Genomic DNA, 13,913 nt, shown 5'->3' on the forward strand with positions numbered 1-13,913 from the left:
GATGGAAAAAAGACAGCCTCTTTAGCAGATGGTGCTGGGAGAACTGGACAGCAACATGCAGAAGAATGAAACTAGAGCACTTTCTTACACCATACACAAAAATAAACTCAAAATGGCTGAAGGACCTGAATGTGAGACAGGATACCATCAAAGCCCTCGAGGAGAAACCACCTACTCAATCTCAACCACAGCAATTTCCTACTCGACACATCCCCAAAGGCAAGGGAAATGAAAGCAAAACTGAACTCCTGGGACCTCATCAAAATAAAAAGCTTCTGCGCTGCAAAGGAAACAATCAAGAAAACTAATAGGCAAACGACAGAATGGGAAAAGATAATGGCAAATGACATATCAGATAAAGGGCTAGTATCCAAAATCTATAAGGAATTCACCAAACTGCACACCGAAAAACAAATAAACCAGTGAAGAAAGGGGCAGAAGACATAGAAAGACACTTCTCCAAAGAGGACATCCAGATGGCCTACAGGCACATGAAACCATGCTCAACATCACTCATCATCAGGGAAATAGAATCAAAACCACACTGAGATACCACCTCACGCCAGTCAGAGTGGCTAAAATGAACAAATCAAGAGACTATAGATGCTGGCGAGGGTGTAGTGAGACGGGCACCCTCTTACACTGTTGGTGGGAATGTAAACTGGTGCAGCCACTCTGGAAAACAGTGTGGAGGTTCCTCAAAAAACTATCCATAGAACTCCTTTATGATCCAGCAATAGCACTGCTAGGAATTTACCCAAGGGATACAGAAGTGCTGATGCACAGGAGCACATGTACGCCAATGTTCACAGTGGCACTTTCTGCAATAGCCAAATCATGGAAAGAGCCTAAATGTCCATCAACTGATGAATGAATCAAGAGGATGTGGTATATATATACAATGGAGTACTACATGGCAATGAGAAAGAATGAAATATGGCCATTTGTAGCAAAGTTGATGGACCTCAAGGTTGTCATGCGATGTGAAATAAGTCAGGTAGAGAAGGACAGATACCATATGTTTGCACTCATAGGTCTAACAGGAGACCAGGAGAAACCTAATGGAGGACCAGGGGGAGGGGAAAAGGGAAAGAGAGTTGGGGAGAGACAGGGACGCAAAATCTGAGAGACTGTTGAATACTGAAAATGAACCGAGGGTTGAAGGGTGAGTGGGAATGGGAGAAAAGGTGGTGGTGATGGAGGAGGGCACTTGTGGGGAAGTGCACTGGGTGTTATATGGAAACCAATTTGACAATAAACTATTCAAAAAAAAGACCTTTAAGTTCTTATTAAAATAGTCTATTGTGGAATGCTCTATTATCATTCCTAAGTGCTGTCAAATCTTTAGTATTTAGATTTTACAGCACTTAGCAAATGTAACAAGAGTATTTTACATCTCAATAGCCAAATTATAGAAGCAGTCCAAGTGTCCATTGATATATGAATACATATAGAAGAGGTAGTATATATACACAATGGAATATTATTCAGCCATAAAAAGAATGAATTACTGCCATTTGCAATGACATGGATGGAGCTAGAGAATATTATCCTAAGTGAAATGAGTCAATCAGAGAAAGACAAATACCATATAATTTCACTCATATGTTGAATTTAAGAAACAAAATAATGAGCAAAGGGGAACAAAAGAGAGATAAAAACCAAGAAATAGACTCTTACCTATAAAGAACACAGTGATAGTTCCTAGATGAGAGATTGGTGTGGGGGATGGGTGAAATGGGTGATGGGGATTAAGGAGAGCACTTGTAATGAGAATGGGGTAATATATGGAATTGCTGAACCATTATATTGTACACCTAAAACTAAAATAATACTGTATGTTAACTAACTACAATGAAAAATTTAAAAAAACTTGATAAAAAATAATATTTTACATCTGCTGGCTCCTTTCCTTTCCCATGTTACCAGCCTACTTCAAACCCACATTACCTTTTCTCTGTCTGTTGCAACAGGGATCTAACTGATCTCCCTTCATCTTTTTTCTTATTTCCTCTAATCCATTTTTACATAGACATGTCAGATTAATCTTTCAGAAACAATCATCTTGGTCAAAATTTTATTCAACATTTCCCTATTACTGGAGGTGTATAAACCAACTGTTAAACCTTTTAAAGTGTGCTTATAGCTGGTGTTTTCTCTCCTCCTTTCGTGCCTAGTCAGTATACAAACTACTACTCATTGTTTCCTTGAATGTTCATTACAACTTACCACTTCTGTACCTTTGCTTTTGTTGTATCTCTGCCCTATTGTCCACATGCAGATGCTTCTCTTTGTCAAAGACTTGTTCCAAATGGTATCTTTCTCAGTACCCCTGGTCAAGAGTTAGACATTTTCTCTCCCTGTCCCCATCCCCCTCTCTCCTCTGAACTTCTCAAACACTTTATCTATACTTCAGCACTCATTATTTTCAATTTTATTATTAGCACTGAGTGTGTCTTATTGGTATCTTGAGAAATGCCTAGTGCTGAATGTTTCTTTAACAAATAAATGTATGACTGCATATTAACCCTAACCTCATTAAGGGGAAAAACAAGGTTTTACTCATTTTCTTCTCTGCATAACACTCAGCACAGCAGCTTACACACGAGATGTCCAACAAGTGCCTGTGATATGAATGAAGATTCTGCCACCACAAAATGTCCAGCACTTGGACCCAGTTCCTCCAAACCATTACTCGTAGGCAAGGAAGCAGTTAATTGTTCTATGCCCTGTCTGATTACCCTGTATTCTGCCTTTAGTCTTATTTGCCCACTGCTCATAGAGAACACCACCAATTCAAAATAGACAAAGCATCAGCCATGAAACTTTGTCTTGAAATGACCCCCAAAAGCAAATGGCTTCACTTTATAGCATTTAACAGAAATCATTCCAATTGTAGTGCCTTGCCTAAGTCTCCCCAAATCTGAATTTTTACCATGAATAAGCGACTTTAGGCAAAGTAGTTCTTACTATCTGTACTCTGTCGCTTCTAGATTAGACTAATGCTACACTTGGGTGACTTATCTTCCAGTAACCACCTTTGCCCATGCCCCTCAGTCTGTCCTTTACTCAGAAGGGATAGTTCTAAAATGTGTATCAGATTATGTCACTCTTCTACTTAAAATCCTATAATGACTTCCCATTGCATCCAGAAAAATAAACTTATTACTATAGATCATAAGGCCCAACATGGTTTGGTATTGCTTACCTCTCAGACTTCATTTCCCTTCACTGCCTCTCTCTCATTTACTATGCTCCAGTCATGTTAACCTTCTCTGTTTTGCTTGAACATACCAAGTCCATTTTCATCTCAGGGCCTTTAACTTGCTCTTTCTTATTTTGGAATGCTCAGCTCCCAGATGTTCACATGGCAATTCCCTTCATATTGTTCAGATCTCAATTCCAATGTCAGAGAAGACTTGCTTTCCTAACAACGCTAGGCACATTAGCTATTTTTATCTTCATAGCAGTTATTGGTAGCTGATATTAATTATTTTTTACATATATATCATATTTTACCTTCTCCAGAATGTAATATCCCTGATGGGAGGAAGTTTGTCTATCTTGGTCTTTGCTGTATCCCCAAGACCTAGCATTCTGCCTAGCTGTCAATAAATATTTGATTACTAACGGACTTCCATAGCTATTTCTGAGCATCTACACTTGTGCCAGGTTATGTGCCAGATGCTTGGGATTTGAAATTGAATAAAACATAGTCCCTTCCCTTAAGGAGTTCATACTCTGGTCAGGGAGACAGATGCAGAAAGAGACAGTTCTAGCATAGTGTTATATACATCATGCTAGGAGGAAACATTAGGTGCTGTGGAAGCGCTGAGGAGGGGGTGCCCAGACCAGCCTGGGGCACAGAAGGGAGAGATGTCAGAGAAAGCTTTCCAGAAGAGGTTATGCTCAAGCTGGAGCTTTGGAGTATGAGAATGTATATATGGGAGGTGGGGTAGAAAAGGTAATTGTAGTCAGAGGAAAAGACATAAGACACGATGGCACATTGTGAGAACTAGAATTAACTCAGTGTGGTTAGGACATGGTATGTGAGGGAAGAACTGGAAATAGACGGTGTTGAGAGGTAAGACAGATAATCAAGGCCTTCAGATGTTAGAAGTAAGGAGTTTTGGACAATGGAGACAATTGAGAACTACCAAAGAACTTTAAAGGAAGAAGTTGGGTGAAAACATCATTTTCCATCTCTGAAGGCAAGAGGGGATGCTATTAAGCCCAAACTTTATCTGCCACAAATGCACTGATCTCCAATATTTGCATTGTGCCCAGTGGGCAAACTGCTCATGGCTAAACACTTACCAGAGAGATAGAGGGCTTTGTCCACCATGTACTCCTCAGCAAAGCGAATGTGACAAAAGTTCTTTTTGCTTTTTCGAATAGCAATGATCTCTCCACACTGTTCGAACACTTCTACAATGATCTGCTCGGTTCCATTTTCAGGCAGGCCACCCACAAATACTGTTTTGCACCCTGGTGGGCGTTCTCGAGTTGCAGGAGGTGGAAGATCTAAGCAGAATTGCAAAAACATTTGAAATTAAAATGTTTGCTTCGGACAGACCTCTTAGAAATCTAACATGTCCCAGAGATAGTCCTACTGTCCCCATCAGACTTTTGCCTAAGAGTGCCAAAAGCAAGTGGCCTCTAAGGTGCTCATCTCTGCTCCACAGCACATGAAAATCATTTTCTTCAATGGTTTGGTGACCATGACCTCTAAATGGTTAAAAACTCAGACCCATCTGTCTGTTCCATCTAGAGTTCTTTAATTCTGTTCTTTAGTTTTATTGTGACAACTCCGCTATGCCCAATTTTCAGTTGTTTTTGCTAAGAAGCACCTTAGTGGGGATATTCCACTCACTTCAAATTCTTACTTTCAGGGATTCTCAGAACCAAGGTCCCTGAGAAAAGGGTTGTTTAATTCAGTGGAGAGTTACCAAATTCCCTCTGTTCATGGTTATTGAATTAACTGTTTCAGAATTAATTTGACAATGATGGGGTAAACATTCACAAAAATATTTATGAGTGTCAGAATGATTCGGCTGACAGTCAGCCAGACTATGAACTATCCTTTTTAGGGTTTTTTTTTTTTTTTGGCTTTTGATATCAGCAAGCCTTTCCTCAAATTCCTTGCTGGAAAGGTGAGGTCCAGAGTCAATTGTGCAGCATTTAGAGGGAAGTATGAAAGATAGCAGAGAGAGTAAGCTCATGTGGGAAATCATTAATTAAAGTGAGATACATTTGGCTATAGAGTCATTAAAAACCTACTTAATGAGATGATTCTCCCTCTGCTAAAAAATATGCTTTCTACTCACTCATCTTATACATAAAGCTTGTTGGATCTGCTAGCTCCTTGTTGCTATTTATGTGTATCCAAGCATTTTCCAAGCAAAATTCTATAGTTCATAGCTCAACAAAACAAAGCATGATGGTCAAGGGTTTTGTAATGTTGGTTTTGTTATCTGCAAGGATTTATTTGGTGGATTCCACTTTCCATTCAGTTCTTCAGAATAATTCTCCCAGCTCAAGATTTGGAGAGCTCAACTAGTGATTACTGCTCCCATGCAAAAATAAATGAGTCTCACTTGTAGATTAGGCCAAGGTCTCCATCTGACACTTATCCAAGTTGGCAAGCAGATGATTTGGGAACTTCCTTGGGTATGAGCATCTCTAGCTTCCTCACGTTGCTACCACTGTCTGTCTTATCAGTGTGGCTCAGAATAATCAGGTTCTCATGATGCTCTCTTCCCCTCTATTTAGTCAATAAAGGGGATAAAGGAATTCAGGGAACTTAAAAACTTTCTGTTAATTAAAAAAATTTCTGTAATTTCAAAAACCCACTATATTGGTTTTTTGTTCCATAGGAGAAATTTCAAGGGAAAAGGAAGATAACCTAGCAAGCAGGAATGTTAAATATCTTAGTCATGGGCACTGGAATGATGTAGTTTTAGCACAAAAAAAAAAGGGAAATGAGATCCAGAATCCCTTAAGACTTCTGCTTCTGAGTTTTTAAGAAATGGAAGGTTTCTAACATCACACTTCCAGTGATTCTCAATACCGACAGCACATTAGAATCAACTTTGGAGTCAAACAAACAAAAAATTCCTGGGCCCACTCCAAAGAATGATTTAATTAGTCTGGGGTATAGCCTGTGCATTATATTTTTTAAAGCTCCTCAGGCAACTCTAATGGTAGCTAGGATTGAAAACCACTGACTTGGTCTAAACTTCTCATATTACAAAGAAAAACTTTAGCTAAGTGAGGTTGAACAACTCGTTCAAAGACACCAAATTGGATAGAAAGAGAAGGAATATGAACTTGGAGCAGACAAACCTGGATTTAAACCTTAACTTAGTAAGTGCATAACCTTGTGAAAATTACATAACCTCTGGGAACCTCATTCCTCTTTAAAATAGGGACACTGTCCTCATCTTTACAAGGATTTTTGTAGGATAGTTGATAATCTACTGTCTATATTGCAAGTGCTACAATGCCTAGCACCTGATAGGTTCCCAATTGGTACTTATTGTAGTGTTATTATTATATACAATTATGGAATGCAAGTTTTCTGATTACTTATCTGGGGCTTTCTACAGCACTACTACAAGACTGGGGCAAAATGGCAGCTTAAGACCTGGACTTCTAAACTCCCAGCTCCTTGCTTTATGCAGATCGTCAGATAAGGCTTTGTTTGAGAAGGAATCACTCTTCTCAGTAGAGGAATCTACAACTGTGAAGACACATATGGTTTTGACCAGGGAACACAACCTATTCACTGACTATATAGGTAAAGAATGTTCAAGAGCACTCTTACAGTTAGAGCCATGTTTTCAAATTAAGGGCTTTAGACTAAAATCTTGTTACAGAATCCTTCTGAAGTTTACTATTTAAGGAATTTGATGGTAAAGAATCTTTTTGTGAAGTAAATGTCCACCTTTTTATATTATTTAAGTTTGCTTTGGTCCACTGAGGGACTCTAAAGAATGCCTGGTTACAGCTGCAGTTACATATAACACTGAAAATACAAAGCCTCTTCCCTTTGACTACATTTGCGAGATTCAAAAATTCTGTGATGAAGTCATCACTCTATTTAGATGCTGTGATTATTCTGTGGTAACTTTGCTAAGTAAGAAAGCATAAAAGCCACTAAGAATAGTGTAAAGAATGCTGGGGATTTATTTATTTTCCTTGGGTAAATGTAGAAAGCCTCTTTGATAGCATTCACTGAGATTTAGGTGTATGCCACCAAACAAGGCTATGGGCGGTACTATCTTCCTTAGAGGATAGTACTTATTCTTTATTTAACAGCTCAAAGCACTTTATTGTCTGGGCCTGATTTACTAATCCCACTGGAATACAGCGATCTGGGCACAGCAATGCTAACTCCATAGGAGAGCATATTCAAAGTCACCTATTAATTAATGTGCTAAACTCTTGTAACACCCCAATCACTAGTCTGGATAGAGAAGAAGAAAACTTCATGTAAAATGATTCAAGATAACTGAGAGTATAAAAAACTTTAGTCTCTGGTAATGGAAAAGGAGGAGCTTCTAGAAATTCTAATTACAGCTAAGTACCTACTCTGGGGAGCTCTGTTGGGGCAATCAGCATTAAGATCAGAGTCACTGCTGATCTATGAAAAGTGAGGCAGGGGGCAGCATGAAGGACCTATAAATCACTTGCATCTTGCTTTTCAAAGGAGCATCACAGACCACTCAAGTGGTTTGCCAGAATTTACATACTGAAAAGCATTTTAGTTGATTTTATTAGATTCCCAAGACTGAAGGCCCCCTAGATAATCATCAGGGGTCAGATATATTTTAATGTAATTCCAACTGATTAGAAATAATGAGAAGACTGGTGAATTTTTATTAATTCTCAATTTACCCACTTTCTCTAATTTTCTTTATAGAACCCAACCCAGGAGCTAAAATGAGGTCGGCCTGTTCTGATATGGTAAAGTGAAAAAATCGCTCTTTTTCTGGTTTTTGGGTGCTTTCCCACATCCCTGTACACAGATAGCATATGATATTCCACCATTTATTCCACATTTACTGTTAACTTGACAGTAGATTCCAAATGAAACCTCTTCATGTAGAAAGTTTATCATCTGAAGTGGGAGGAAAACCAATAGTGTGGTGTCCTGAAAACCAAGTAAAGAAAGTATACCAATGAGTAAGAAGTAATCAACTGTGTTGCATATGACTTTTTTGTCAATTAGGACAAGAAATGAGAATTGACTACAGGATTTAGGTCACTAGTATTTTTTTTAAGTTTATTTATTTTGAGAGAGACAGAGACAGCGTGAGTGGGGGAAAGGCAGAGAGAGAATCCTAAACAGGCTCCACGTTGTTAGTGCAGAACACGACATAGGCTCAATCTCACCAAGTGTGAGATCATGACCTGAGCCAAAACCAAGAGTTGGACACTTAACTGACTGAGCCACCCAGGCACTCCTGGTCACTAGAGTTCTTAAACAAGGGACAATCTGATAGAGGGGTGGGGCAAAAGCATAAATAAAGATTTAAAAGAGAATTGGAAAAGAAGTGGAAAGAGCTAGTGAAGATGTTTACTGCTACTGGGTATACATACAGATATGCAAAGTCCTCTTTCTCTTTTACATTTTCAAATGTTGGAATTCCTCAGTGCGCTCTGCCTGTCATCCTTTCCTGATCTAGATAATCTCTCTAGTGGTCTTAGTCATTCTTACACCCTCAAATCACATAATGTTTCAAGGGTGAAGGGGTTCCTGGTACTAAGAATAGTAGAGACATAAAGTAATTTAAGGGCTAAAAAGTACCCATTGGACCTAGCACCCAATATTTAAGTGGACATGAATTAGAGCCATGAATGATTAACTATTGTTTTAATTTCCATATCTTCCATGTGGAAATGTTCCAGGAGAAGGTAGGTTTATAGTTGGGCTGGAGAGGAATGTGATACTTGGAAGCAGCTGCACTTGACTAAAGGACAGGTATGTGGCAAGTACAAACAATGAATTGAAAACAGTCAGATGAAGCATACCAGTGAATTTCAAAGTCTGGAGTTAGGCTTGGTACTTGTAGGCTATGGGAAGCTTGGATTTTATGGGTTCTGTATATTTGACAAACAGCTGGATGAAGTGTCAGATGGGAGGGGGGGAAGGAATTGATGGTAAAGATCCTGTCTAATGAAGCGAAAAGACAGAAGCAGATTGGATGGGTCCATAAAGAAATTGTGAGAGTCCCCAGATCATAGGACCTTATTGCTGAGAGGCCACTGAGTGCAAGAGAATATACCAGAGACAGAAGCAGAATATACCAGAGGCAGGCCTAAGTACTGGGGTTTATAATAAAGGCCTTCTCAGGAAAAGTTGGTAGGCTCTGGAGAAGATAAGTGACTCAGTTGTACCAAATCCCTGCTCTTCCCATCACACTTTCACAGTGTGGGGCTGTGAACAAAAATGTCCCCTGCCATGCTTTCAGCACCAAATTTGAGGGAGTCTTCTCCATTAGCCACTGTGTTTTTTCCCCACAAAATTAACCTGAGCCCCCTTTCAACAAAATCCAAATTCTAAACAGGAAACAGGATACCAGTTCACTTAAAGCTGTGTCAGGAGGGTTAGTTTTTAATTCAATTCCAAAGCCAGCCTCCTTCTCTGAAGCCACCACTTTATTGGTACTAATTGCTCTGTCAGTATTCTTAACACAGAGATGAAGAACAAAAGAATTGAGCCATGAAGGTAAAATGGTTGCTTCTCACTCTGTGGCTCTTCCAGCTCAGATTCAAGAAGGCATGACTGTAGGTGGGAAAGATAAATGTATTTGAGGGATGTTTATCTATTTCTTTTCCTAGAGACTATCAAAAGTTAGAGCCTCTTTAAGCTGTGTATGTCTACATTCCTTTAAAGACCACTCAACAATGTGGTCTATGCATTCTACACACTGTATCTGTTATTCTTTGGAAATTCAGAGACTGAATATCCTGTAAAGTCATTTCTTGTACCCAACCTCGACATTATATTAGACTGTTATATTAGACTTCATTGAGACAATGAAAGCCTAGATTAGGCTGATTATATGATATGTGAATGATTAAGCTAGCAGGGTTCTATCTTTACATAAGCAGGAGGTTTTAACACAGGAAATGCCTAAATTCATGGCTTTTGAAGTAAAAAAAGGTAGAATTAGTGGTGCACAACTTTCCCTAATCCAAAAGCAACACACTGGATGAAAGGGAAAAAAGTCCATTGCTCATTTGTAGGGACAGTGGCACTAAGAAGAAGAGACAAGGGTACAACAGTGCCATTTATTCACCTAGGCACTCAACACAAATCCAGGAATGGCCACTTGAGCTGGCAGATAAGGCTTACTAGGCCATCTTTATTTTCCATTCCCTAATTCTCCTGTGACATACTAGCTTTTCTCCCAATTCAGTCCTCTGAGATGTTAGCCTCCTAGATTTCTTATTGGCTCGAAGGAAGTACCCTGCTGTCAATCAAGTTCAAAGACCTGAAGAAGGCATTAAGAACATTTCTCACCACCAAAAAGGGCTGAGATGATTTGGTCAACCAACCCTGACCGATTCTAAAGTCCTTTCAGCTATGAATAGACTACACTAAGTAGAATTTCCATGCCAGGGCCTGATTCCACCATTAACTAATTTCTGTGTAAGGTAGGAGATGAAAGAGTTGTCTGAAGTCACTTGTCAAAAGTTCATGTTTATTGTGATAAGGCAAGTTCATTTGATCCATGGCCTGAACTCTTGAATGTGTCCCTTAACAGCTTTAATTTTAGCACTGTAGTGGCATCTCCCTTAAGTAGGTCACCCAGAACCACCAGAACTGTGGAAATAGCTTTAATGAGGCTTGGGCCATGTGCAGAAATAACATCTGATCACTTAAAGAAAATAAAACCCCAAATAGATATAGAAAAATGCTTGGTTCAATTATTCCTGCTATATTTTAAGTGAAATATGGTCATCATATGTTTGGAGATATTTTTAAGAGTCTAAGGAGAAACCTATGAATTACTGACAAGATAGATCCCTAGATCACTTCCACATGAATTTCATTGACTGGATGGATGCAAGTGGTTTGACTTAGTCTCAGTATTCCTCATAGCAAGTTAAACCTCACCCCACCGTCTATTGTAGCCCATCCGTTAAATAGCAGTAGTTTGAGTGATGTGTGAATAGCTAGGAGCAATGGAGGATTCTTAGCACCAAATGTATATTCTCATGTGCCTCAGGCAGGCTCAGTCACACTCTACTACGGCCATTACCAGCATGTAGGCCAGTTATGAAAAAGAGAGTCTGCAAATGACAGTGTTGAACAATTTGTGTCAGGTGTCTCTTTCTGTATGAACACACTTGAATTCCTTACCAGATGGCAGTAGAAACATGTTTTATCATTTGTACTGCAACCAACATACAGAAATCTACTGTTCTGTGAATGAAATTTAGCCTTGGCTAATAAAAAATTTCCCCATCTTCTGTTTTCTAGGTGAAGCTTCTGAACATACATCTATGAAGCCCTAGGGTATTCTTTTGAAAAACAAGGAAGTGTTCCTAGACACCAAAACATTATGACTTATGTGGAGAAAAAGCAGAATATTACTTGGATTTGGAGGGAAAAGTGTGCAGCTTTTACAGTGTATGATCTCTTTTACTACTGGCATATCTGGTGGAATTGGAGGAGGTACTATTCCCAAGCCAGGCATCATTGGAGTTATTGGTGGAATTCCAGTCATCATTCCAAGAGCAGGATCAAAGTCTAAAAAAGGAGAGGAAAGAGAGAAAAATAAATGACAGCAGGCAAGGCCAAGTGGAGGCAGAATGTTACCTTATAATTTCAAACCAAGGGTCTTTCTAAGATGGAGGCAAAATATTTAAGAAAACATGGTATTAGCATTAGGTCTTAAATATTATATTCTACTTGTGCATCTTCCTTTTGGGATAGGGCTGTTTGTTTTTGCTTGACCAGTCTATTTGTCTCTGTATCTCATTTTTGACATCCAAGGCCTTTCATACTATGTGCCTTATCTGTTGATCTTGCCTTTACTAGTTTGTAAACAAACACCCTCTGCTACATTCAGACAAGGCTCCCTGCTATCCCTTGTAACACTTCTTGTCTTTTTGCATGATAGCATGGTATTAAGAACATACAATTTTGGAGATTAGGGAGACCTGGGTCCTACTTTATTGTTTGCCTAATAGGATGAATCTTTTGAACGTCCATTTCCCCATTTGCAATTACCTACCTTATGGGAGCTTGTGATGAATAAACAAAATGATGAGTGCAATACACATAGCATAATGTATAGCACAAAAATACTATTCTTCATGCTTTTGTTCATACTGTTCTTCCTACCTGGAATCACTGGAGTCTCCCCCAATTCTCCCCATACTTAAGGCCTGCCGTAAGTCTCACCAACCCTGAAGAACTTTTTCCAGATAATTCTGGTTCATTCTCAACTCTGCATTGAAAAATTGTTCTACACTTATTGCCACTTAATTTTATTTTATTTTGCATAATCTTTTGTTTTATTCAGGGGTGCTTCTAGGATGTGTAGGGGCCCCCAAACAAATATTTTTCTGTGCAGCTAATCTATATACACATTCAATTCACCCCAAATCAGCATCAACACTATTTTGGTGGCAGAACCTCATGTAATACCATGAAAGAAATACCATACCAGGCAGGTAGAGTGATTTACTTGCCAGCCAATCTTCCTGGAACAGAGTCAGGGAGGACTCCATAGGCCTGAGATCGGAAGCTTCTTGGAGCCTCTGGTTGACTCCACATGCGGGGTAGAAGATTGGAGAATGCCCCAAAGGGGAGAAATAACAACTAGAGTCCACACAGGTTCAGGCTGACATTGGGACCCCTTGCGTAGACATCACTGCAGGCCCTGGTCCGTCCCAGACAATGAAGAGGAACTTTAAAAATTGTGAGAAAGGTGCTTCTTGAGATTAGAACCTACATAGGACCTGTTCTGGACTCAGGACCCCTACCCTGATCACACTACCTACCTTAGCACTGGGTGGAGGAACTTAGAAAATATCGATGCAGGCATTTCAAAGCAGGAGGTTCCCTGAGATACAGGCCTAGGGAAAAGGTCCCACTTGTCTGGGTCTATGGGTAGTACTGATTTTGTTTAAATTTTGTCTCCATATCAAAACGCAAGTTCTTTGTGAGAAGAAAATCCATTCTAGTTCCTTATTTCTCTGCCTCTCAGCCCTGTCCTCTGCTACAGAATGCACAGTGGGCTGCAAACAAAGTATTGCATAAGGAGTTGTGATAATGTAGGGGCAGTTGCAGTAGCAGTAGTGTGCCTGAATCCCAAAAACTTCACTCTGCTCACCACAAAAGCATGAGGGAGCCATCCTTATAAGCCTCCTCAAGGAGGCTCAGAATCCCTTGAGTGGCTCTACGTGATGTTGAAGGGATGGATCTAAACAGCGGGAAGAATGTGTGGTCCTTATAGAAGTGGAACTTCAGGTACAATAGGCCCAGTAGGGGTGAGTCTCATGACTGGGCAGATAGTCAGGTGGGTAGCACATGTGCACAGCCAGTCCACAAAAGCTAGGGATTCCCCATCTTTCCACATGCCTGTCATGCTGAAATATGAAGACCCAGGTATGTTTGGGAAGAAAAAAAATTTCTTCCAAGAAATTCCCAAGAAATCAGGGGAAAATTTAGTTTTCTGAAAGCAAATTAACTTTTAGCCTTCACATGCAATCTCACTCAACATGCACTTTTACATATGCATGTGAACATATGCGTGCGCTCGCTTTCTCTCTTTCTCTCTCTCCCTTCCTTCCTTCCTCCGTGTGGCTCTCATATGTCTACTTTTCTCCACATACTAGTGGAAGGTTTCTTAATATTTGTGTACCACCATTTATTTTTTGATAAAAGTGGG

General features: G+C 39.6%; 1 protein-coding gene across 5 annotated transcripts in view; it reads right to left on the reverse strand.

Annotated features, from left to right (window-relative positions):
- Positions 1–13,913, reverse strand: part of ENOX2 (ecto-NOX disulfide-thiol exchanger 2) — a 249,160-nt gene that overhangs the window by 42,956 nt on the left and 192,291 nt on the right. For all 5 annotated transcript variants that reach the window (XM_029930552.1, XM_029930555.1, XM_029930553.1 and 2 more), the window contains 2 exons: positions 11,609–11,764; positions 4,318–4,524 (listed from right to left, as the gene is read on the reverse strand). In XM_029930552.1, the coding sequence (XP_029786412.1) occupies positions 4,318–4,524; positions 11,609–11,764 (363 nt within the window). The remainder of the gene's footprint in view (positions 1–4,317; positions 4,525–11,608; positions 11,765–13,913) is intronic.

This window comes from Suricata suricatta, chromosome X, assembly GCF_006229205.1.
Source record: "Suricata suricatta isolate VVHF042 chromosome X, meerkat_22Aug2017_6uvM2_HiC, whole genome shotgun sequence".
Lineage (NCBI taxonomy): Eukaryota > Metazoa > Chordata > Mammalia > Carnivora > Herpestidae > Suricata > Suricata suricatta.